This window comes from Miniopterus schreibersii (genome assembly GCF_964146895.1).
Source record: "Miniopterus schreibersii genome assembly, chromosome: 12".
NCBI lineage: Eukaryota > Metazoa > Chordata > Mammalia > Chiroptera > Miniopteridae > Miniopterus > Miniopterus schreibersii.
Genome location: NC_138112.1, coordinates 41,218,087 through 41,245,604, shown reverse-complemented (window position 1 = coordinate 41,245,604; position 27,518 = coordinate 41,218,087). Strand labels below are relative to the sequence as shown.

General features: G+C 38.9%; 1 protein-coding gene across 4 annotated transcripts in view; it reads left to right on the top strand.

Moving 5' to 3' along the window:
• Positions 1–27,518, top strand: part of SBF2 (SET binding factor 2) — a 313,138-nt gene that overhangs the window by 262,206 nt on the left and 23,414 nt on the right. For 2 of the 4 annotated variants that reach the window (XM_081154291.1, XM_081154293.1), the window contains 8 exons: positions 479–677; positions 6,103–6,299; positions 8,397–8,537; positions 9,420–9,515; positions 17,488–17,672; positions 21,172–21,348; positions 23,298–23,399; positions 24,133–24,318. In XM_081154291.1, coding sequence (XP_081010417.1) covers positions 479–677; positions 6,103–6,299; positions 8,397–8,537; positions 9,420–9,515; positions 17,488–17,672; positions 21,172–21,348; positions 23,298–23,399; positions 24,133–24,318 — 1,283 coding nt within the window. Of the gene's footprint in view, positions 1–478; positions 678–6,102; positions 6,300–8,396; positions 8,538–9,419; positions 9,516–15,862; positions 15,938–17,487; positions 17,673–21,171; positions 21,349–23,297; positions 23,400–24,132; positions 24,319–27,518 lie in introns of all 4 variants that reach the window. The other 2 variants (XM_081154295.1, XM_081154292.1) reach the window with 2 other exon arrangements.

Sequence of the window (27,518 nt, the reverse complement as noted above, 5' to 3'; positions counted from 1 at the left end):
AGACATTTTGGTTAATTCTGCTGACATTTTGAGTCCATTGAGCTCCTGATATCTTATTTCTTTTTTTTTTTATAAATTTTTTTTTTTTTAAATATATCTTTATTGATTTCAGAGAGAGGAAGGGAGAGGAAGAGACAGAGATAGAAACATCAATGATGAGAGAGTCATTGATCGGCTGCAGCCCGCAACCCGGGCATGTGCCCTGACCAGGAATCGAACCCCGATCTCCTGGATCCTAGGTCGACGCTCAACCGCTGAACCACGCCCAGCTGGGCCTGATATTTTATTTCTTGACTATTCATTACTGTTCAAATTTGACCATAATGAGTCCTCCTAGAAGTTACATGATTTGTGATATACGTAGACCTGTAGCCATAATATAAACCTCTCTTGATTTATGGATCCTCTTCAAAAGGAAGTTTTTAATCTTCCCCTTGGAGCTATATCATTTTCTCAAAACCCGTTTCTGCCATCACAGTTTCAGATGAGAGTGAACTCCCCACGAGTACCACTCTGAAGGCCTCCGAGAAGTCTACAATGGAACAGTTAGTGGAAAAAGCCTGTTTCAGAGACTATCAGCGTTTAGGTTTGGGAACCATAGGTGGCAGCTCTTCTCGCTCAAAACCAGAATATTTTCGAATCACGGCCTCCAACAGGATGTATTCGCTCTGCCGGAGGTAAGCGTGTTGGGGGGCTCCAAAAAGAGACCTTTCCTTCTTCCATTTGAGTCTTTAATGGGCTATTTGCATCCATAGCCCAGAAAGAGAGAAACGTCAGAAAATAGGAGCAGGGTCTCCAGGGACAGGAGTGATTAAGGAACACTTTATGAAGCATGCACAAGCACCTCATTGGCATCTCAGAAGTGCAGTTACATCACTGGACAGTGCCTGTATTAGATCAGAAGGTGAAAGGTGACGAGTTTTTGTCCCTTTACGAATTTCCCTTAGTTGTCTTTCCCCATTTGCCTCTCTCCTAGCAGGCGGGAAGACAGCTTGGAGTAAGAATAGGGTTTGCCCAGGCAGAGAGGAAAGATGAAAGCCTGCCATTGGTCAGGGGTCTGCAAACTTTTTCTTTAAAAGACCAGGTAGTACATGTTTTCAATTTTGTAGGCTGCATGGTCTCTTGTTACAACTTCTTAACTCTGCCACAAAAGCAGCCTTTGACTATAAGGAATGAATGGGCGGAGCCAGTTTGGGCCCACAGGCTGTAATTTGCTGACCCAAGTGTAGACAGGGTTTTCTCATGCTATCTAACTAGAATGTTTACAAGGGCTATCACTTAAAGAATGTAAATGAACACATTTTCTTTTTTCTATTCTTATCTCTTGCTCTTTTGTGTATCTGTTAAGCACTATGCCATGCTTTATATTTTTTAAAACTATATTTCCACCATCCACAAATTCAGTCATTCTCATCTCCAGGTAAGTTCTTTTCTTTGCATTTATAAATTCCTGATTTGATTAAATAGAATAATTCTGCGAAAACACTTTGTAAATTGTAAGCCTTGTAAGTATTTTAGAAAGTTGTCTTAATGTTACTATTAGTTTCAACCCCACTCTTCTTGAAGAACTATAAATATCTCATTTTAAATGACAATTTAAGTTTACAAACATTACCAATGTGAAACTTGAAAAACAAGTTGGGAATATATCTTGAGATTGGGCCAAATAAAGAATTTGTATTAAGTACTGGAAGGTTGAGATTCTATTAAGAATGCAGTATTTTCCTGGGTACTTTGTTCTTCTAACTAAATTCTCTTTGCAGATTAGTATACATGATAGTATCAGGGTATCCTGCTGTTTGGGAAGTTTGCTATCAAAATCACTCCTGCCAGTGAGAAACAGACCTCATTTATCATTGCAGTCTGTCAGAAACAAAAGAAAATATTAATAGACCACTTATTAGAATACTTGTTATAAAGCATTTGTAGTGATATAAAATAACATATATCCCTCAAGCTATTAGAAGGAAGGAAAGGAAATAATAAAAAATAATCCAAAAGAAGGCAAGAAAGGAGAAAAAAGAGAACATAGAACAGATGAAACAAATGGTAAATTTAAATGCAAATATGTTAGTAATTACATTACTTATAAATTGACTAAATGCTCCAATTAAAAGTAAAAGATTATTTGACTTTTTTAAAGCTTTATGCTGTTTTTAAAGGCTATATCTAATATACAAGAATACAAAAAAGTTGAGAGTAAAGTATAGAACCAACCCACCATGCAAAACTACTAAAAAAGCTGTTGTAATTGTGTCAAAGTAGACTTTAAAGTAAAATTTTACTAACAATAAAGAAGAATGGTTCATAGTGACAAAGGTTCATTTCACACAGGATAGTTCATTATAACCAACTGGAGTTTATTACAGGAATACAGAACTGACTTGACCACTGAAAATCAATCAGCGTAAGTTGCCACATTAAAACAACTAAGAAGGAAAATATAAGTTCATCATATACAGAAAAGAATTTTATAAAAAAAGGTTATATAAAATGTAATATACATTTATGACTTTTACAAAAATAACGTTTAACAAAAGTTTATTTAATGGTAAGATATTGAAAACTTTTACTCTGAGACCAAGACAAAGATGCCCACTGTTACCTTCTATTTGGTGTTGAACTAGAGGTTGTAGGACATGTAGAAAGACAAAAAGTAAATAATAAAAAGTATAAAGATTGAAAAGAAAGAAACAAAATTATCATTATTCACAGATGACCTAATTGTATGCATAGTAAATCTGAAGGGATCTACACATAAACTTTTAAAATGAATGAGTGAATTTACTAAGGTCACTAATAGAAGATCATTATACAAAAATTAGTCCTGTATATAACAAATACAAATAATTAAAAAATGAAATTTTAAGTAATGTTATTTTGGCACTGCTGATATTATTTAGAGTAGCACTAAAAGCATTAAATACTTAGGAATAAATCTAAATAAAGGTATGTAAGACCTCTACATGGGACAGTCAAAACAATATTGAGGATCATTAAAGATATAAATAAATAGATATTTCATGTTCTTGGATTAGAATACTTGATACTCCAAAACTGAAATTTATCCAAAAATTGATCTATAGATTCAATATAGTCCCAAACAAAATCCCAGAAGAATGTTTAAGGAAATTGCAAAGATGATTGTTAAGAATTATATAAAAATGCAAAAGGCCAAGAGTAGTCAGGATAGTCTTATAGAATAAAACTGCAGGATCTTTTAATAATACTACAAGATTATTTTATAAAGCTACGGTAATTAAGTCAGTATGGGATTGGCACAAGAGTAGATGAACAGACCATTGGAGCAAAATAGAGAAGATAGAAAGAGCTCAACATATATAAACACTTGATTTAAGATAAAGAGAGCACTTAAGAGCAGGGATAAAAGATGTTTATCAATAAACTGTGCTGGATATCCACACAAGAAAAAATAATTTTGGCACCATACACACAAAGCATTTCCGTATGTCTGTAGATCTACATATAAAAGGTTAAAACAATAAAGCTTCTGAAAGATAGGAGAATCCCTTCATTACGCTGAAGGAGAGAATAACTTCTTAGGACAGAAAAGGCAGTACCCATAAAGTAAAAGATTGATAAGTTAAGAGAGTGAAAAGGCAATTAAAATGGCAAGAGACCAAAACAGGCACTTCACAGAGGGGTGGGTATCCTGGTAACCAATAAATATCTGAAAAGATGCTCAACCTATTAGTCTTCAGATAAATACAAATTAAAGTCCCAATGAAACTACTTTATACCTGCAAAAATGGCTAAAATGTAAAAGACCAGCAATTCAAAATGTTAGTAAGAATGTTGAACATGTGGAACTCTGATTTATTGCTGGTGGGGCTGTAAATTGGTTAAACAACTTTGGAAAGTTGTCTGGCAGCATCTACTAAACGTCTAAACATCTATTGAACATATGCATAACCTGTTATCTGCCACTTCTACTCCTAGGTGGGATAGAATTTCCAATAGTAATGTATATGTGCTCCCAAAAGACATCTACAAAAATGTTCATAGAAACATTTTCTTACATAGTCACAAACTAGGAACTCAAAATCAACAGAATGAACAAATAGTATAATCACATATTAGGATACTATACAGCAATGAAAATGAACAAACTACAGCTACGTGCAATAGCCTGGGTGGGTCTAAAACATATGTTGAGTAAAAGAAGTTAGACCCAAAAGAATGACTTTTATTGGTTCTTTTTTTCTAAAATTCAAAAACTCATCCATGTTGTTGGCACTCAAGGGTAGTGATAATCTCTGAGGACGTGTGGGAAATAGTGGTCAGGAGGAGACACAAGGGAATCTTCTTGGATGCTCGTAATTGTCCACTTCTTGACCTAGGTGGTAGTAACATGGATTTTGTGTGTGTGTTCATTTATTTATGTTTTGAGCACTTGTATGTGGAAACTTGATTTAAAAGTTTCCACAGCAGCTTCTGAAGCCCGGTCTACCTCTTGAGGTTTGCTTGGAAGCCCAAAGCTGATAGCTCTGGGTAGTGGGTAGGTTGGGTGGCAGGGTAAATGGATGTGTCTTTCATTGTTAAATGGGACTGGTACTGAGAGTAGCCTCTGCTGGTCTTCAGGCTCAACAGTATTTGCCTCAGCACTAGTGGTTATCCAGCTTTCACTCAAGTCTATGCTTGGGAGCTGGAAAGTTTAGATCCTGTGTATAGCAGAGCATGGCATGTGGTGCTCATGTCCCATGGAAGGGGAGGGGACAGTCCACAACAGGGGAGAGGAGTGAAGGGGTATACTGGTTCTCTCCCAGTTACTAAAACAGCCCCGAAGCCATTAAGCAATATTCCCTTATCTAATACACAAAATCAGTGTGCCTAGAAACAACTGGGGGGGGAAACAGATATTAAAGTGGGGTTAGAAATAGAGGGCCCAATAATGGAATTGTTTTTCCAGTCTTCATGAGTCATTATGTCTTTATCAGTTTGTGGGGCCAAAAAGCACAACCTGTAACTTCAGAATGCTTCCAAGGTATCTCTAGTTGAGTATAGAAAGTTAATCTGGCATTCACTGAAGTCATTGAAGGTTACAATTTACGTGACCATAAACCAGATTTCCTCTCCCTCCTCTCCACTGGTTTATATCAAGATAAGAGATTAGAAGTTTTGGAAATAGTTGTGGTGGTTGCACAATATTGTCAATATACTTAATGTCAACGATTTGTACACTTAAAATGGTTAAAATTTTAAATGTTATGTTAGGTATATTTAACCACAATTTTTTTAAAACGATGGAATTAGAGGTTGGGAGGTTATTATCAAGAAATCTCTTTAGTGTAATCTAACTAAAGGAAAGAAATTACTCTGAAACCTGCCTTTCTTCTTATACTTACTAATCTAAAAGCAGGGTACTCTTGTCTTTATTTTCCCAACATCATATTTGTAATTTTATGAGCTGATCTTTAAAAAATATCATCAATGTGTAGTGTTAATACAATATTTAAACTCGTTTTGACATTTGAACATATTGTTCTCATACCAGAAATCATTTGGTTTTATTTTTAATCCTTTCACCATATCAGGCAGTCTAATATTAGAGTACTCTGTTCTCTCTTCATTTCAGCAGCCTAATGAGGTGACAGTTTGACTTGTCATCCTCATAAAGTTGACATGAATACATTAATCTTACAATCTTTCTTTCAAGTTGACAAAAAGTGGTGTGTAAGGCAAGGGAGATCATCAGCTTAAAAGAGGCCTTTTAAATAATTCTACATAACATTTCTATTTTCTAAGCTGAGGTTATTCAGGAAAAGTCTATAGTATTAATAAAAGGAGCTTATTTTTAAAAAGAAAAGGAGGGAGGGAGGAGGGAGGGCCGCAGATTAGTGGATGAGTTAGCTGTTTTCACCATTTATGCCTTTTCTTCTCAACCCCAGAGCTGAGTTCCATGTTTGAAATATGTGTCTTACCCCTCAACCAATGTTTCTGAGTCCTAGAAAATGACTGTGCTAGTATGATATTAATGTTCTTATATTCTCTCTCTCCCCCCATTTCTTTTCCCTTCTCCTCGCCCCATTTTCCCCCCTCACCCACCCAAACCATTCTCTTTCTTCCCCCATGTCCCTGAAGCTATCCTGGCCTTTTAGTTGTACCTCAGGCTGTACAGGACAGTAGTTTACCACGAGTAGCCCGTTGCTACCGACACAGTCGCCTGCCCGTTGTATGTTGGAAGAACTCGAGAAGCGGTACCCTGCTCCTCCGGGCTGGGGGGCTCCATGGAAAGGGAGTAGCTGGTCTGTTCAAATCTCAGAACTCCCCTCAGGCAGGTAAGCATCCCTCTGCAGCACAACTATGTTCTCACTTCAGAGTACTCCTAAAAATAAAAGAAGTAAAAGCTGGGAATGCCAGCTGTTCCCTGTCATCAAGCCTCTCACACATAGCCCTTCCCACTGTGCTATGTACAACATGGACAACTTAACCAAGAACTAACTTCACGGCTCAGGGCTGCACCTTGAACTTGGCGTCTTAATATATCTGTCTATATTTGGATCCTAATAGAAATTAACATCATAAAGTCTTTGGTTCTAGACGACTTCATTTCAGCAGCCCAGAATAGCCACAGGTAGGAACTAGAGTACACTGTTCTTTTCCTTTTCTTCTGGGAAGCATTCAGATAGAGTTGACAGTTTCAGAGCAAGTAGGGATCCTGTCCGTGTGGACACGCACACACAAAAACAAGTCAGCAAACCAGTGACCAGAATGCTGTGTTAGGAGCTCTCAAGAAGAGGTTTTTAAGAAGCTAGAGGGTAGCCACAGAAATAATAAGTGCTGCTGAGGATGTCTCTCTCTGAGGATGTATATGAGCACCAAATCTGAGGCCTTGAAGTCAGTCAGGAGCTATATTTTGCTGACCTTTCTCATAACTTCCAGCTTATAATAGATGCTCAATAAAATTAAACAATGGCCACTAAGATATCAGATGCAATTCAGGGATGGCTGCAGTTTTTCCTTTATCACAATGAGGTAAGTCGGGTTCTGTGGTTCTGCAGGTAAAACTTTTTGATGTTTCTTCTTTATTATTATCTATTTCCCTCCTGAAAGTGAAAAGTTGGCCAGTATGTCTTTGATCATTCGGTTGACTGAGGGCAGCACACACACGACACCATATCTATATATGTCTTTATTTTTTTTAATTCTGCCTGGCTTGGAGTGTGAACGTAGGTGCAATTGAAGGTGGTTCACTTTTAACTGTGTCTGTCCTGAGGAATCCTCCCAAGCTACATAGTGCATATAGTAGAACATAGTGTGTGTAAGCTACATAAAATGAGTAAATCATTTCAGGAACATTGATGAGCATATTACTGAGCTTTTAGTTGGAAAAAACTGAAACTATTTTATTCCACTAGTTTCTGATTTTTTTAATTTAATATAAGTTTACTATATTTTGAGCTTACACATTTGCTCACATTTTAGTATCTTTAAAATCGGGATGTATCTTACAATTGAAGTGATCAGAAAGAGCTGTGTCCTAGTTTAAACTTCAGTTTTTATTCTTAGTATATAAAATAATGGTGCGTTTTATAATAAAATATAATCATACCATCTTAAAATTGATAAAACATACAATTCTGATTATTTCCTATTTGCGTTGTAAGAGAATTTGTTAATATCTATTGTCCTTCTGGTAAGTCCCTCCTGATGCCTCTTTAGAGTGTCTGGGCCAGTTTCAGTGATTTCTGTTTCACTCCACACAAACCAGGCTAGACTTCCTCCCACCCAGAATTTTTCTCACAGTTGTTTCCACAGTTGTTTCTATCTGTGCATACTTTTTGCCCGTCTTTTAGAAGGACTGGGGAATCTCACGTTAGCTGCTGCTGTCTTCTCCCCACCTTCCTCCGCTCTTCCCGCAAACAACCCCTGCAAGCTCATGTCCCCTGTTAGGCCCATGTGGCAGAATCGGAATAAAGCCGCTGGTATTGGGAAGTTCTCACCTGCCCACTCCAGGATGCCAAGGGACCCCGCGCCACCCTCTGCTCCCAAACAGCAGCATAGGCAGGATGGTTGGGGGTCACCAAGGAGATGTTATCCTTTGTGAATCTTCATTTTGAGTTGCCTGGATAAAGAGAAACTGCACCTGCTCTTGGAAGGACAGCTCTGTGGCTTTCTGGACCTGGGCTTTCTGCGAGCAGGATGAGGCAGTCAGGAAGCAGGCGTGGTGAGACCAGTATCAGGAGGATTAGCCATTCGATAGTTTGGAGCTTTAAGTCGGGCTGGTCTCTACATTTGGGTGTGGTACTTGAAGGCTATATATAGAAAGAAAAAGCAAAAAAATATATGTATATATGTATATATACACACACATATATGCCTATGTTATTAATATAGAGACAGATTGTTCTATTCAGCATCTTTTTCTTTTCCAGCTCCTACCTCCTCCTTAGAATCTTCCAGCAGCATAGAACAAGAAAAGTACTTGCAAGCCATCCTGAGTGCAGTTTCTGTCCATCAGAAACTCCGTGGCAACAACACCCTTTCTGTCAGGCCAGCACTTGCTCTGCCTCCAGGTAAGATGTGATCATACTTTCTTCTTGACAGCTATGAAATGTCAGCTTCATTCCTAGGGCTCGGCTCTTTAGTTACTTACACTCTTTGTTGAACATGACCCCTTAAAGTTTTACCTCATGGAGCTATAACTTTAGCTCCTTTTACTTAGAATCCAGGGCACCACTGTTAATGTCTAGTAAGCATATTTAGAGATTCAGTTATTTCCTTTTTAAAAGAGTAATAGGAGAAAAGGTGGGGAACATAAAGTCATGTGGGTTTTTTCCCCCTAGAATCTATTTTACATAGACTTGAAAATATTATTGCAAAGTTAAGTATATAAGGTGAACATCTGTTTATTAAATGTATATTTATTAAAACTATCATGTTTAAAATTCTTGAAATTTCTGCAGCCTTTTATGATTTGCAATACAGTTTGTTTTCACTAGATTTGGATGAAACCATTAAGACTTGTACTAATATTTTGTTTCAGTTATCATGTGATGGAACCCCAAAGGGTTCATGTAGAGGTAACCCTAATGTGTTAGACACAGGAGCATGTGACTTGAAAAGTTGGTCTCCTTGGCTTAATCAGCTATTTGAATTAGCTCAACATAAGCAGAAAGTGGCTTTTCTTGTAAAGTAACACCATGCATGCCTTGCTTCATTTATCATTAAATTCTCTGATTGCACTTGCCAAACCTAACTCCCTACAATCTTGCAAATGTGTGTATCTCTGAGGAAATAGTCACAGTGCCTTGTTATCTCTATTAAAGCTTTGGGTACTTAAAAAGTACAATGTTTGGCAGCAATTAGACATGCTACACATGCAGATAACTTTTTGTCATTTGAGTAATGTTAACCCAAACGACATGGTTTTTGTTCTTGTTTTTGGCTGACTTTAGGGACTGAAAGGAGAACTTCAAGAATGTCCACTGTGCTTAAGCAGGTAGTGCCAGGACATTTGGATGTAAACCCATCCAATAGCTTTGCTCGAGGAGGTTAGTAAGATTGATTTTATAACTGAGCACTGATTCAATCTTAATAGCAGAAAATTTTTTTCTAGATAGTGATAACTTTAAATCAACTAATTATGGTTCAAATTGTTTTTAATTACCCTTTTCTCAATGAATGATCCAATTTATTTCTAGTAATTATCCTTTTCTAAATGAATGGTCAAATTTATTTCTAGTATTGGGACAAGTGGCATAATCATTGCTGAAATCTTACGTATTGATGAGTTTGGAAGCATTGAGAGGTGAGGGGAGCATGTCTAAGTGTTGAGTCAGCCCTGTGAGGACTCCATGGTGTTTCAGGTTTGCAGGGCAGAAAGACTGATCACAAAAGCCTAAACAGCCTGGGAGAAGTGATCCAGGTCCCAAGAGCTATGCCTCCAATGCCTGTTACTTTTACTCCTGTTCTCTGAAGTGTTAGTTTGAGGAATAAGAGATAATTATATTCAGGTTACCTTTTTTTCCTCTGGGCTGTAGCTGCTGCCATAAGGAAGTAGAGAAGGGCTGAGTATTGGCTTGTTTAGCTCCTGAGGGTGGCCTACTTTGGTCTCTGGGGGTTTACGTTAGATTCATTTACTTTTCAGAGTAAATTCCAGAGCAGGTATCTTGATTGTAAAGTCCTTCTGCTTCCAGTGGAATTATTGAATCTTAGACTCTTCCTCTCACTACCACGCGATGCTGAGTCCCCTTGAAAACATAACAAGTACGTGATCTTGGTTCTGCTTAAGCATCATCAGTAATGGGAAACTCATTGTTCCCAAAAGCGGTCTTTTGCGTTTGTAAGAAACTCTGCACTGAAGATTTTATGGTTAGTGTAATATAACTCATTATAGGAATTAGTGCTTTTTCCTAAGTAATCATAAATAGTTTATTAATAATCCATTCCAGGATTTGGTTCAGAAACATCAAGGTTCAATTTTACAAAATTTAGTTTTTTTCCTTTTGAAAACTAAGATTACTATGCACATCTTCTGGCAGTCATATTGGTCTTTTGAATGGTTTTTGGTTTTTGTTTGTTTGTTTGTTTGTTTGTTTGTTTTACCTCATCAGAACTTTCTGCTACTGTAGGATTTCCTAAGAGCTTTCAACCTTCTTCAGTCATCTTCCTAATTAGGCCATAAGGTCATTGTATTAGTTTGCTAGGGCTACTATAATAAAGTGCTACAAACTGTGTGACTTCATTATTGTCTCTCAGTTCTGGTGGCTAGACACCCAAAATCAAGATGTAATGTTTGGTGCCTTCTGAGGGACAACCTGTCCCATGCCTTTCCCTAGCTTCTGGTGACTTGCTGGCTGTCTTTTCCTTGCCTTGTAGAAGCATCACCCAACTCTCTGCCATCATCTTCATATGACATTCTCCCTGTGTGTCTGTCTACAAATGTCCCCTTTTTAGAAGGACACCAGTCATTGAAATAGGGGCCCACATTCCTGTATGATCTCCTCTTAACTAATTACATCTGCAATAGGTCACATTTCCAAATGAGGTCACGTTCTGAAGTACTGAGGGTTAGGACTACAACATATGAATTCGCAGGGGACACACAGTTCAACCATAACAGTCATATATAGCTTTTTTCTGAAGCTTTACAATACCATTGTTTTAAAGTGTAAGATCCAAACTTCATTCTTCTCATCATTTCTTTCTTGGAGAATTTCAACTAAAAGATAGTACAGTGACTTTCTCAGTGCCTGGTATTTATGTTGCCAAGCTCTCCTTTCGACTTTGATTCAAGGTTACTGTTCCTCTTACTATTTTATTCACCATCTGAAAGTTTATATTGTCAGCAAGGCACATCAGCAATTTTTCCGTCCAACAGAGTGCTGTTTATAGTACATGTCTGGTTACTTGGAACCCCACGCCTGGCTCTGGTGTTTCACTTCTGTAAACTTCATCAGGAACACATTATCTGTTCCTCCACTGGGCCAGGTGACCTGTGATATAAGTTTTAGCTACAAAGTTATCTCTCCTTCTATGTTGGTACCTAAGGATCCTGGATATTCATCAGTCTGTTTCAACTGCATTATCTTTTTTTTTTTTTTTTAATATTGGCCTCAGACTCGTGGCTGTTTTACACGAGGGGGTCCCTGTATAGTAGGTCTAATTAGTATATGGTCCCATCTAATTTTGAGTCCTTTCTTTGTTCTCAAAGATACCTGGAAGGCTGTATTTACCTTTTAGGGTTAAAATCTTCTGTTTAATCTGTTTAATTTGTTTCTAATCCATTCTATGCCTAATGAGGCCATAATGATTATTTCTGACAGCCTTCCAAAATAATCTCTTCTGACAATTTCTCTGAACTTAGTGTGACAGCTTTTTTGCTCTTAACCAGGTGCCCATCATTCTGGCATCTTAAGCTAAGTTCCAGAAACACAAATCTTACTCTTTTACTCCATCTCTTAATTCTTTACTCCCAAATCCTCCCAGATCTTCCAAGGCCCCAGTGATGAATTGGAGAATGAAATACTCCCGTTTCAACATCTCCACATGTTTGGGATGCCTCAGGAGATCCTTATTAACAGGACAGGGAGACACACTCAGGGCGAGACTAGAGGGAGACACCTGCATGCCCCACGCATGGTCATGTCCTTGCACCTGCACTCAGGGGCAGAGCCTCTTCATTCTTCCAGAGAGCTAGGTGCCCCTGCCCAGAAGTTTCTCACTTACCGTGTGTGGGAAGAGCCTCCTATCTCTAAATCATCCTCGCAGCATTCTCTTTTATTCTCTTCTGTGTATTTTCACTGCGTGGTGTTTTTTTTAATTCCTTTCGTTGTCTTCGGGTCTTAGTTCCTGGTTTCCTTCTTCCATTATCTCCCCTGTGTGCCTTTCTCACTCGGATGACCTGCAGCTGAGCCTGACCCTCACCGTCTCCTTCACCCTTTTTTCCGTCGGTGATCACTTTGCATTCGGTGTGCACGATGATGAGCTCCGAAGGCAGGGGAGCAGCCTTCTTACACAAGGACTGATTAAAAGAAAATTAAGATGTGACTAGATCACGTGCATTTCATGTAAAATTAAAATAGCCTTTGAGCCTCACAGCAGAAAAGCGCATATACTCACAACTTGGTTAAATTACTTTGTTGAATAGAAAAATGCCATGAGAAAATAGGTTCTGCCTCTAAAATACAAAAATACAATAGCTAGGCATATTTGAGGAGTAGCCACATGGAGGCAGCTTTTTTTTTAAAATCCTCACCCGAGGATGTTTATTGATTTTTAGAGAGAGAGAAAGAGAGACAAATATCAGTGTGAGAGAGAAACATCCATCAGTTGCCTCCCATACATACCCTGACCCAGGATCGAACCCACAACCTTTTGGTGTTGGTATATGGGACGACTCTCCAACCAACTCAGCCACCTGGCCAGAGCTGGAGGCAGCTTTTTAATTGCTCATTCTTTGCATTTCCATGACCCTATAAATTCCTCTACAAGTGTTATTTTATCCTTGAAATAACCTCCAGAATAGATATTTAAGAGGCTCTAAGATACGAAGTGTCAAGGTCACTTAGCATAACTGGGATTAGGCTTAGTTCAGTCCATTTCAGGGCAGCATTCACTGACTGTAGCTTGCATCTCATACATTGGTAAATACAGGACCTCATCCCTACAGCCAGCCAAGCATCTCTTTTCCTTCTCTTCTTTGTTTTGTCTGAACAAAATGGAGAGAACAACCCTAGTTAGGAAACACTCATGCTCTGAACAACAACCCATTCCCATGGGTGGGATGAAACTTCACTTTTTCCCTGAAGCAATCCCCTTAGCCAGACCCTGCTGGACAGATCCAGGCTCAGAGGGTTGCTTAGGTGGCAAGACACAAGGAGTGTAAGTTCAGTTACATTCAAATTCAAACCACAGCCCTACCACTTAGTGTAAGATATTGAGCAATTTAGGAAACCTCTTAATTCTCCATGTCCTCATCTGTAAAATAGAGATGATAAATAGTATCTGGCTTTAGAGTATTTACAAGGAATAAATTAAGTAATAGTAGGAGCTCAATAAATGTTAGTTCTATTACTGCTGCTGTGGTTATTATCATTATTGTTGCCTAATACTCCACTGAAATGGGAGGAAAGTCTACATTTACATTTCAGTTGCCTTAAGCCAGATTGCAAGGTAGAGGGCATATGTTCTCAGTCTATGCTAGTACCTTTCAAACCTTTTGGTCAGGATTCACAGTAAGAAATACATTTTATATTTATATGTATACATACGCATTCATTTTATATCACAATTCAGGACTGAGTCACAATGCAGAAAGTATATACACCAAACCGAAAGTTTCATAAAGCAGTATTCATCTATACCATATGCAGTGCACATAGTATTTTCAACTTCAATCTGTTTCATTTTTTTAAACATACTAATTAGACCCACTAAAGTGATTTCACAAACCACTAAGGGGGAAACTGCAGTTTGGAAAAATATAGCTCCAGGCTGTTGTTGCGTGCTCAGGACAAGTATCTCCCACCCAGGAATCACTCAGGAGGCTAAGTAGACTTCACCACCAAAGCAGTAGTGTCATTCCTTCGGTTAACACCTCCACCAGGTAGGGTTCAGTTCTCAAAGCCCTCTGCTGGCCCCATATCAGTGCACGCCATTTTCTCATTGCTGATTTTCTGCTGCATGATAAACACTTGGCAGTTTTTCCTTAATAAGCCCGTATTTGGGGCAAGTGCTTAATATTTTCTTATTTAGCACCCTCTTTTCATTCGTTCAGGGCAAATAATTGAGTTGAAGATATAGTAGAAGACCACAACAGCTCACAGTGTGTCCATTTTCAAAAAAAAAATAATCAAATGTTTGTAGTGTGTATATATACTACAGTCATTTATATGATACAGGCTTTCAGCACACAACCTAGTAGGATCAAATGTGCACCAAAATCCCAATGCAGTGTGGTCAGAGTTCAAGTAGAGCTCTCCACAACTCTGGAGACAGTCTGGAATGGTTTTCAGGAGAGTTTACATTGTTTCTGGATCTTAAGGGATAAAGAGTTTGTCAGGTAAAGAAATGAGAGAAATCATTCCAGGTAGAGGCACTAGCATAAGAAAGCAGGATAAGTTTAGGGAACAGTATTTCAGAATCAGGAACCAACAACTCAGACTTCATTGTAAGTGTTTAGTGTCTCATGTTCAGTAGGAAAGCTTAAAACCTTGGCAGAACAGAGGGCAGTAGCCAGCACACAGGAGACCTGGTGTTTTGCCATGAGTCCCAGACCTTTGTCCTATCTTGCAGTGGCATTCTCTGTGTCAGCCAGCACCTCTGCAAACCTCAGCTTGCTGACCGCCTTTGGCCACTAAAACCATCAATGCCTTTCATTTCCTGCTTCTATAGAAGTGAGGCAGAAATGAAAAGCACTTCTAATGATTTTTCTTTTATCAAATTATGTCACATTTTATGTAGTGTTGCAATGTGTAGCTTAATAATACTGCTGCTAAAGTTTTCAATCCTGAGTGAATACAAAATCATTTTTCATACTTTCCTTAACTGAGCATTTCCTTTGCTCAGGATATAACTAACTGAGCGCTCACCATTTTTGTTATTATCAGGTAAAAGTTTGCCATAGTCGCAAAATGCTTTCGTTCTGTTGGGAAAAAAAACAATATTACTCAAATTACAAAAGTATTATCTCTAAATACTGCCTATCATTTTGGTGCAAGTAGGGATTTGAGGAGAAGTCATTTCTTCAATCATCACAAGCTATATTTTTAGTGCCATTGAGCATTGTCACAGGATCATGATTTTTTTTGCTGCTCATAACTCTTTGTTTATGGAAAATGACTGTAATTTCCAAATGAAAAGAAAGAAGATAGTGTGGCAATGCTTAATGTTCTATTGCACAAACATGCTCTTAGTTATTCCAAATGGTTGCTAGAGCTTCATTCCTGATGTGATGACTTTGCTCGCAGAACAAATGTGTTGTCCAACATGTAGCATTTACCAATCAGCCTCCTTAAACACCACGACCAATGTAGTCCTAACATTCACCCCCCTCACTAAATTCCTCAACTTTTATGGTCACCCGATGACAGTCTTCAAAAGCTTATTCCATTTGGTATAATGTTTTAGTGGCACTCCCTGCTGTGCTGTTCATTTCATTGTGCTTACATTTATTAACAGGTGCTGAAATTTCATTTAACAGGTGTTCAGTTCATCTTTTTTGTGTGACTGTGCAGCTTTTTATTTGTTAATCAAATCTTCTACTTTTATTATATTTACATATTTTCTTCTATGTTAATTTAAAAAATTAAATAACCTACTCTTTTACTCAATTTGCTCCGATGTTTGCTGCTATATGCATTTTATCCCTCCTTCTGTCTTTAATCTCACCTACCAGTGCATGGGTACAGAGATAAATGTTTTACTCAGTCAAATCCCAAATCTTCAACTAAGGGAAGAGTCCATAACCAAGGTACTGTATTGCCTGTCCTGATGTGTCATTCTTGTTAACCATCTTCATATGAAAGCATATGTGTTACAAGTGACGTTTATCACATTTGTCTGTCAAATTATCTTACTTCTCACCCACATTCTGAATTTCCTCTGATTTCATTTACAAAGACTTGCCATAATGTCTAAGACAGTCTTATAGGTTATATAGAAAGATTCATCTGTGTTAGGAAGAAATCACCTATAAAATCTTTTCTTAGGAACTAGTGTTCTGACCCTATAATAGCTCATAAAGAGAGAAGCTAATGTGACATTATCATGGTGACTTCTAGTCACTAGAAACACTGCTTGATTTAACATTTGGCAAAGAGTAAAGCCTTTCTTTTTTAAAAAAAAAAAAATCTTTATTGATTTCAGAGAGGAAAGGAGGGTGAGAGAGAGAGAGAAACATCAATGATGAGAGAGTCATTGATTGGCTGCCTAGCCTAAAACCCAGGCGTGTGCCCCGACCAGGAATTGAACCCTGATCGCCTGGATCCCAGGGTGATGCTCAACCACTTGAGCCACACCCAGCTGGGCAAGGGTAAATAAAGCCTTTCAAGGAGCCTTTCCAAATCTATAGAGGAAAGCCCAGGTTGGGGAGGCAGTGGTAGTGTCTTGTACACCTGTGACCACATCCCCAAGATGAGCTCTGCAGCCTGTGGCATTTGTAAGGGGCCTTGTGTAGGTGCTGCAGTGCCAGTCACATTCCAGACTTAGCATATGCTTTTGTATTTGGATATTTAATATCTAACAGTCTCCTTGCATATAGAAATCCTTGATTTTTCTAATTAATGTAATTAAGATCAACTTATGAGATTCTTCTAGCAGCTTAGCTTGACCTTTCCCTAGAAGACATCTGCTTTTGACTATAAATTTAAAATAAAGCCTCCTAAGATTCAGTGAAATATACATGACTAAATGTATAACTTCTCACTATTTTTCATGGATACTGGGGGAAAAGTTTAATACAATCTTTACTAATTTTAAATTGCATCACTTTGTCATGATACACAAATATTAATTCCAAATCCAGCCTGAGATTTTAGTAGGTTTGGTAAAGTTCTAATGTTGTCCTTAATCTACATTTCTTATTGAATTGACTGACTAAAGCAGAAGAATGTTCTTCCTTCTTTCACAAAGCCCTGAGAAATGGCGTCACTCATCCCCTCCTGCCCAGGCTTCATCATTGCCCCTGCCCACATGTTTGTCTCCCAGTGCCAGTGCACTCTCTCTATATAGGACCCCAGTGTTTACTTATCAACACTGACCTCTCACCAAAATACAATAATAGGATTGACTCGGTGACTTCTTAGTCCTTCCACACCTAATCATAGTTCTGAAATGCTGTACTGAATAATGCTTATACGTTGCAAACGTAAATGACAAATGACTAGTATGATCCATGATTACCTAGATTAATTACCTTGCTGCTACCTGGAAAATGATACCTACTGAGCATGCACCCTTTTCCCAGTCCAGTGGCAGTCCCACATCGGATTTCCTCATTCAGTTGTTTTGTCTTTTGTAAAGGTGTATGGGCAAGTCTTCGCTCCAGCACTCGCCTGATCAGTTCTCCAACATCCTTCATTGATGTTGGTGCCCGGCTGGCAGGCAAGGATCACTCGGCCTCCTATAATAACAGCGCCTACCTGCAAAACCAGCTCTTGAAACGCCAAGCAGCCCTATATATATTTGGTGAAAAGTCACAATTAAGGGTAAGATTTCTTTTTCTTACTTTATTGATACTTGAAGGCAGTTTATAAAACTGATCTCATAAATCAGCTTTTCTATAAATTATTTTTTTTGCAGCATGGATCTTTAACCTGGAGTTAATAATCAATATCAAAAAAATTTAGCTCATTATATATGGATGGATGGATGTCTACATATACCTAGATAGATATGTATATACACATATGCATGTTTATTAGCTATGAAAAGAAGTACTTTTTCATAATCATAAATAGATCAGCATGAACATCAGGAATATTAGGAAGTGTTTACACAAAAAAGAAATAATGAGGCTTATCTAGGCTGATTTTTCCACTTAGTTCAGCTTCCTTAGGAATCTGTGCCTATGGCAAAACAGAAGGTTTTGTTGTAAACCTATTGACAAAGAAAGCTACAGGGAGATAGAAGAGTGGAAAGATGACTATGGCACTCACTGCATATGGAGCAAGGGAAGTCCAAGCTATGTCTTCTAAGGTGCATTTTTTAAAACTTCACAAAGCTGTATATACTGATGCACATGTCCTAAGACATGTCAGAAAATTCAAACTATTCAGTGCTACTCACCTTTACTTTTTAATTATTATGCTAAAGAGCTTCACTATGATCAAGTCCTATAAATTATAAAGATAGTCTTTATCTCCAAAAGCAGCAGTAATTCCTCAGGTTTAATGTTCCTGCAATTTACCTATCACAAATAAATTTCATTACTACTGTTAGGTGTATGGGAAATAAAATTATTTGTTAATTCAGAAATCCCCTCAAAGTTTAGTCCAGTGCTTCATCAGCACTGGATGGTGTAGACAGACCTTTAGTTGAACTGTGGACAGAGGCTGTGAGCAAGATCCCACATGCTTGATCCCACTCGCTTGGTCAAGGTACCAGTGACTGAGTCATCTCTTCTGTGGCAAGCTGGCTTTGCTGGCCCTTCCCCCACTGCCTACACTGCTGCAGTCACTTAGTCACCAACCTTTAGGGCAGAAGGCATGAAACTGCTGGGTAATGCTCAATTTTTAAATATGCACACGTGTCTTCTGACAGAGCAGATACTTTTCTATCCAGAAAATAGCTGGAACACCTTTCAGCAGCAACCCAGAATTGCCAGCCAGCACAGCTTCCTTGGCACCAGTGTCTCTCAGTGCACAGACTTTCCATACCTCAGCACACCACTTTCTCATGATCCGAATCACTCCCCAAGGTTTGTCTTGTGAATGCTCACCTCTGCCATTCCCTTTGTACATCAGTCCCCAGATTAGCTGTGGGTCTGTGCACATCTCAGTAAAGGCTAGCCACTGGGGACCCTTTCTCCTTGCCTCCTTCCCTTCTTCCTTTCTGTCTTTTATTTTTTCTTTCTGTTCTTTCTCTTATCAATAAAGAATTATGTTTTTAAAACACAATCTCACCATCCTGGTACAGTAGTTATTAGGATTTTTGTACATTGTATTCACGTTTTGCTTTTTATTAATATAATTGTGTCTGTGGAGCATGAGTCCATACCTGTCTGACAAGAGCCCCCTTCTCCAGTACAATGCTCTCTAGTCACAGCTGCTCACTCTCTCTCCCAACAAAAGAAACACAGAGGAAAGCAAGTGAGAGTGGCTTACTCTAAACAACCTTGAATTGGTCTTACTTAGCTTTTTAATTCACATACTTGAATACCTTTTACTTAGTAACAAATTCCTTTTGCCCTAACAGTGTGTCTCAACACTGTGGTTGATAACGCCTGGTTTATAAGATAGGCATACCTGCCGGCCGGGCATAGCTCAGCAGTTGAGCGTAGACCTAGAATCCAAGAGACCTCGGTTCGATTCCCAGTCAGGGCACATGCCCGGGTTGCAGGCTCGATCTCCAGTCCGGGGTGTCTGCCTCCAGGAGGCAGCCGATCAGTGACCCTCTCATCATTGATGTTTCTATTTCTCTCTCTTCCTCTCTCTGAAATCAGTAAAGATATATTTAATAAAAATTTTAAAGAGATAGGCATACCCAGCTCTTTTATAGTTGTGAATGGAAGGGAACCTGGTTTTCCTGAAAAGTGAACTATCCTTTATCCATTATAAGTTTTTTTAAAAACTAATAGAAAAGACCTCATGTATACAGGTAAGTTCTTTATCTCAAACTGTAACATGTCTCCATGTTGTATAATAGTCTTTATAATTATTTTCATCACTACATAACATTCCATATTGATGGATGTTTCCATTTCTTTATCTTCTGTATGTAAAATTACAGTCACATTTTCAAGCATAGAGTTGATTATTATTTTTAATTGAGATACTGTTCACTAGGGGTTTCTCCCTACATTTTAGATTATTCCTAAAAGCAGAATTACTAAGACAAAGAAACTTTTTTCCTTGATACATATTAGAAATGCTATTTTTTTAAAACCTTGGTAGGTTTTGCTTTTTATTTTTAAACTTTATTGGGCCTTTTAAAAAGTACTCTAAAATAACCAATATAAAACATGGCATAGACCCTATGTCAGTTTTTTTTAATTATTGTAAAATACAAATAACATAAAATTTATCATCATACAGTCAATAGTGTTAAATACAGTCACATTGCTATACAACCTCCAGAAAGCAGTTTTACTCCTAGAAAAGCAAATGGTCCAGTAGAGTAATTTGGGCAGAAGTGAGGAAAGTGGAAAGAAAATGAGAAAATTAATTCATTCTTTAGCAAGAGAAGTTAGAGAATTTTTAAATCTTTGGGATTAGGCAACTAGAGTATCAAAATAAAATACACAATTGGGCCATCAGCTTAGCATTCTTTAATTACAAATGCAACCTCACATAGAATAAATTCCATATGGATTAAAGATATAAATGATAAAAGTGTTCAAATAAATACAGATTGACGTGTCACACTGAATGGAAAAATATTGTCCCAAAGCTAGAAATCAACAAAGCCTTTTGACTTTAAAAGAGTAATTACATGTTAGTAGTCTTAGGGCAGTGAGGCAGTGATTTTTATTTCCTTCTCAATGTTTATCTCCCCTTTTTTCCCATTTTTACAATGACTGTTTTACTTGCTTAATAAGAAACAAATATGTGTATGTGTACAAATTTTAATATGTAGAATTCTGGAAACTCAGCAGTATATCACTTTTTAATTACAGTGTGCATCTCAGGGAGACAGTGTACAGTTTAGTCTGAATCATGCTGTCCACATATCACTGGACACATATCATCTTTAGACTTCCAGGTTCATGACTTTATATTGACTTATATGTGGTGGTGTAAGCTCCATCGGGTTCCGGACTACCAGTAGCCTCTTCACATTCTCAGAATGACAGCAAGCTAAGTCAAACCACTAGGCCTCACTGAATGACTCTTTCCAGTAATACGGATACAGCCACACAAGACTGACTTTCTTGACCCATTACAGCCTCTGCAGCTACTTATATCATTTAAGCATTGCCGTGTTGAAATCATTGCTCTTCTATCAATAGCACTTCATATGCCTAATTCTCTGCATCTTTCTCCACAGAACTTTAAGTTAGAATTTGCTTTAAATTGTGAGTTTGTTCCTGTTGAATTTCATGACATCCGACAAGTGAAAGCCAGTTTTAAAAAGCTGATGCGGGCCTGTGTCCCAAGCACCATCCCAACTGACTCAGACGTGACCTTCCTGAAGGCCCTGGGAGACTCTGAATGGTTCCCACAGGTAACTTCTGGAGCAGCTTATCTTTGAACTCAAGGGTGTACAGAACTGACATTTGAGGGAAATATTGTGTCCCCCACTCCCTGACATTCTGCCTTTACTGGGCGCCCTCTCTAAAAGCCTTTCGGTTGCAGGGACCCATATGATACAGAAGGTGAGGGGGTCGACTTCATCCTTGGGTTTTTATCTCTGTAATTGAAAACTTGGTCTCCATAGGCTGCTAAGGAGGGAATCATTATTTTTAGATGGAAACTGTCTTATTTCCTTCAGCTAAGTCAAGCTTGGGATGTTTTAATTGAACTCTAATTGAGAAATTAGAAGTGGGTATGCCAGCACACATAGGTATTTATGACAATGTGGTTTAGACACTGACACAGACCTTTGGCCAAGAGCATCTGTGTGCCATAGCCTTCAGCCTTGTCTTTAGGCCCAGTGCTGTGGCTGTTACTCCTCCCTGCACAAGTCCCCAGCCCCTCTGTCCCCTGACGCATCTGCCTCGAAGCCTCCTGCCTCCCCTGAGAGGAAAAACAGTTGTTTCCCACAGTATATTGGACTAAAAGGCAAAAAAAAGGCCAGAAAATTATGTGAGTACTCAGGGCAGTAACTATTTTTAAGGTACTTAAACTACAGAAAAACAGCCACATATACAATTAGTTATAAACCTGTATCGGTATGAGCCCTGGCTGGGTAGCTCAGTTGGTTAGAGTGTTGTCCCAATACGCCAAGGTTGCGAGTTCAGTCCTCTATCAGGGCACATACGAGAAACAACCAATGAATGCATGGGTCGAACAACAGAGCAGCTAATCAATGTCTGTCTCTCTCCCCCACCCCCAAAATCAATAAAAAAATTAAATTTAAAAGATAAATAAATAAACCTATATCAGGGTATGTTAATTACTATTAAGGCTATTTGAGATCCTTTGAGTGCCCATGAAAGAAGCTGATCCTCAGCCCCAGACTGTTCCCACCACCCAACCTGTGTTTCTGGTACATTCTGTGTTCTCCTTACTCCAGAGTAAATCCATACCAGAAGTTAGTGCCAAAAACAAAAACATTGTTCTACTTGAGATATTGTCATTTTAAAAGTTAACTCAGCAGGTGCTAAGTGCAGGAGAATTCAGGCCTGGTCATTGCTGTCTGCAAGAACAGCGAGTGAGGAGCTGCTCGTTGTAGGAGAGGACATGTGCCTTGTTTCTGTGTTTAAAGTAGCCTAGTTCTGTTTCATGGGGGTTTTCTGTTTTAATTCAGGGTTGGATTCATTCTACAAATTATGTCAAGTGATGCTTAAAATATTTTTTAAAACTAGAAGGTTGCACGTTTGGTTTTGGAATCTATATGCTCTGCTCACACCCTAATTGTTCATTAGGGACTATGAGTCAGTGGCTTGGCTTTAAAAGCTGAGCACAAATACAAATTTTCTTCCCATTTAATACACATTATAGACAAATAAAAGTGTCTTATTTTAAAGTTATAACTTATTTGCCATAAAAATCACCCTTTTAAAGCGTACAATTCAGTGCTTTTCGCTAAGTTGTGCAACTATCCCCACTATCTAATTCCAGAAAAACTAAGAGTATCCGAAATAGAACTTACTATGTCATCATAGAAAAACAAATTTTAAGTTCAGTAGCTATGTTGGGAGAGCTGCTTTGAATCTCTGTTTTTTCCGCTCTATGGAATTATAGCTGTTCCACTCCAGGGGAAATTATTTAAGATCAGTTTATTTCATCATGTATCACTTGAACACAATATTTTTAAATGTGCCTACTTTTAACATGTATCATTGTTTAATCTTGATTTTGACAAAGAACTTTAAGTATTTAAAACTTACATGGCTCTTTTGTGCACATACTTGATCCCTAATTTGTTTGGCTGTCCAAGTTGATAGCAAGTGTGTCTGTTCCTGGTACTCAGAAAGCACTTGGTCTAACTGGCCTCCTTTCGTCTCTTAGCTTCACAGGATAATGCAGCTGGCCGTAGTAGTATCAGAAGTACTTGAGAATGGTTCCTCTGTTTTGGTCTGTTTGGAAGAAGGCTGGGACATCACAGCACAAGTAAATGATTTACACATATTTTCATATATTTAGTTTTATATTTGTATGAATTTGTATTTCAGTTCATTTGTTTTTAAATTCTGCAGATGAACCTTTTGTATAATGACTAATGTGTATGGACAGAAAAAGTCCTGTGTTAAATACCCCCAGTGTCCATCAGAAAGTTCTATGCTGTGAGCCTCCAGGCCCTGGATAGCCTGAAGCTCTGGCTTGGGGCATCAGGTGCCACACTGCAGGTGCACCGTGCACGCATGCGGATGGAGCTCTTGACCAGCAGTGTGGGACATGGACCATCCTTCCTGGGTTTGGTCAGTCCTTCCCCTGGTTCTCTATAAGCCCCTCCTTTACTCACTCCAGAGTGAAAGGAAAAGGTATGACTATAAACTGTAGTATGGCATTAATCTATACCTGCCAAAAAGGAGCTATAGGTTTGAACTGATCCTCTGGCTGCATTAATTAACCTAGGAAAAAACCACGGTTGGCAAACTGGCCAGGTAAGGATTAAAAGCTGAATTCCCTAAAGGAAAACATGGAGCCAAAATGAATTTACTTTTCATTTTTACTGGAAAGTTTGGAGGATTAATTTGATTACCTGTCCTGGAGCATTTAGTGAACAAACTTGCTGCCCAGGTCACCTTCTGAATTAGCTGTCATCAAAAAGAAGTGCTTTATCTTAGCAACAGGATTTTTCAGAACTGAAAGTAATGAAGTATCCATCCTGCTTGTGCCCTAGGTGACATCCCTGGTTCAGTTACTCGGTGATCCCTTTTATAGGACGCTCGAAGGCTTCCGGATGTTGGTTGAAAAAGAGTGGCTCTCTTTTGGTCATAAATTCAGTCAGCGGAGCAGCTTGACCCTCAACTGTCAGGGTAGTGGTTTCACGCCAGTCTTCCTGCAGTTCTTAGACTGTGTACACCAGGTGAGTAGAGTGTGCTTCGATTGACTTGATGTGACTGAAAAAAAGAACTGGCATTTGTTGAGCACTGCAGTGCTGTGCCAGGTACCTTCATGCCATAATGGAAGGGATTCAGCCCTAAGACTTCCTGAGTCTCAGCCGTGGATTTCTGGGAATGGAGAAGAAAAAGAATTAGTTGGTTCCTGACACTAGGACAGCTGAGCTGGCTATTGGGCTGGCCCTCAAGTGAAGTGGCTTCACCTAAATTACCACCTCCCGGGAAGAGGAGCAGATGTGGGCTCGCTCTCCAAGATCTGACCTAGAGTAGGTAACGGCAGGGCTGGAAATCCAGGTGGAGCCTGCCCACTTGGGGAGGACTCGAGCTTGCCCCTGGGCATATAAGAAGTAGAGCCTAACCCCTAGAGAAAGAATCAGGGCCTAACCCGGCCAGCAAGGAGGTTGAGGACACTGGCTCGGTTCTACTGGACGACCTAATCAGGGCTAATCAGGAGACCAGGCAGAAAGCAGGTATATAATCTGGTCAAATCCAGTGGGAGCGGGGCGGGGGGAGATGTGAATGCTCTCCCCCATCTCAGGTACATCAGATAAAACTTCCTAATGGGGCCTTGGTCAGGATTGGGCTTCAGAATCAGATGGCACTGGGTTTGCAAATTGAAAACATTGACGCCTTTAGGTGACTAAATTAACCAAAGAAAAACAGGGTTGGCATTTCCAGCTTTGCTTCATCTGCACCACAACAATGAATGGGCTCTGGCATGTCAAACATAGTTGTCAGAACAGTGAGCCTCTTTGAAATACATTGGCCTCAACCATTTATTAGATGGAAAGGTGGGAATGTTTTCAGGAACCAGAATTGGAACTTCCGAAGAGACCAGGTTGGTGTATGCATCCCGGCGGGATTGAACCCAAAATCTGGGTATGTGCCCTGACCGAGAATCAAACCCGCCACCTTTTGGTGTGTGGGATGATGCTCCAACAACTGAGCCACACTTGCTAGGGCAAGACAATTATATTTTAAATGGGGGAACATAAAGGGAAGTAAGGTTTCTACACTTCACTGAAACTGGTAAAATGTCAGTAAAGTGTGATGAGATGTAGAATATAATAGCTGGAACAACCACTAAGAAAGCTATATAAGGCTGGGTACTGGAAATATCAAGGGGAACGCTATGTAAAATATATGTCTGTCTAACCACTAAACTATACTACTGACACACTATAGATAAATCAGAATGGAATTTCTGTGGATCAGGTGATCTACAGAAGTCAGGAAAAAAAAAAACACAACTTTAGAATCATGATGTATTATACTTATAACCAGATTAAAAATAATAAAAATAGCCCAGCCGGCTTGGCTCAGTGGTTGGATGTTGACCTATGAACCAGGTGGTCACCATTTAATTCCCGGTCAGGGCGCATGCCCAGATTTCAGCTAGATCCCGTGGGGGTGTACAGGAGGCAGCCGATCAATCACTCTCTCTCATCGTTGATGTTTTCCTCTCTCTCTCCCCCTCTCCCTTGCTCTCTCTGAAATCAATAAAAACATGTTTCAAAAAGTAAAAATACTTTATAAAATCTAAATATATATATATATATATATATATATATACACACACACACGTGTGTGTGTGTGTGTGTGTGTGTGTGTGTGTGTGTGTGTGTGTATATCACACTAAAGACAAAAAAGTGAAATGGCAGATTTAAGCCCTAACATAACAATAATTACATTAAATGGAAATGGTCTAGATATATCACTACCTAACTATATGCTACTTATAAGAAATTCACCTCAAATATAAAAGTATTATTTATGCAATACTTTTATTTATAATAACCAAAAACTGGAGGCAGGAGGGGGACAGAATGCCCTATAGTAGGTGAATGGCTGAACAAGCTGGTATGTCTATACCATGGAATACAGCTCAGCAATGAAAAGGGATTCACTGTTGATACATGCAGCAACTTGAATGGATCTCAAGAGCTTTGTGTTAGGTAAAAAAAAAAGGCATCTCAAATGGCCACACACTATATGATTCCATTTTTATATACCATTCTCAAAATGACAAGAATATAGAGCTAGAGAATAAATTCTTGGTTTCCAAGGGTTAGAGATAATGGAGGAAAGGGAATTGGTGTGACTAGAAAGGGTTAGCATGCCCCTTAATTGGTGAGCAGGTGAACAGATTCAGGTGTGTTCATACAGAGGAGTACTATTCAGCAAGCAAAGGGGATCAAGTAGTAATATACACAAAAACATGGATGAATCTTAAAGTCATTTTGGTTGTGAAAAAGGACTACACACTGTATGATTTCATTTATAGGAAATTCTACGAAAGGCAAAACCAGAGTTACGAAAGACATATCAGTGGTTGCCTGGGACCAGTGACCAGGGGAAGGGATGGACCACGGAGGGGCATGAACAGACTTTTTAGGATGAGGGAACTGCTAAATATCCTGATTGTGGTGGTTACATGACTGTACACAGTGACCAAAACTAAGCAACCTGTATACTTAAAATAGGAACATTTTGTCATAGGTAAATTATACTTCGATGAACTTGAAAAGTGTTTTTCACTAGGAAGTCCAACATGTCAGTAAATTGGAGTTCCAGGAAAAGGAAACAGCAGCTATTTCTTTTCTCCAGAGAAAGTTTTGTCAGCCTGGTGCTCAGAGAGTCCTTACAAGCCTGACTATCTGCTTTCTGGAAGGAGAGCAGAAAATGAGTCCGGGGAAATCCCAATCAAGTGTGCAGATTTTTATCTTTTTCATGCTTTTCATAGCATCATCATTTATCTAGTTGGACCTGGTGTTCCCAAGACCGGAGTTTATCAAGTTTGGTTTTTCCAGAGGACAATCTCTTGCTTGCAAGAAGGAGATCACATGAGGTCTCCCCACTGCCTCTATAGACTTATAACTAATCCTCACTTTTAGCTCTCATTTCACCCCTATATGTGTTACTCAGTTCTTGGGCTTCTGAGTTCTGAGCCTTTCTGGATTTATAGGCAAACTGTTGCCTTCTCAAATCATTTCATCCTACAGGAGCATCCCAATGTAGCCTCTCATTTTCTATCACTTAACTGCTATTCTTCCTTCTATTTTCCCTCTTTCAAAAATTTACTGAATTTTCTTGGCCTGCTACTATTTCCCCTCCCATTGTCCCTACCTCCTTTTGGGCTTCTTACCTTTTAAAAATTCCTTTCTTT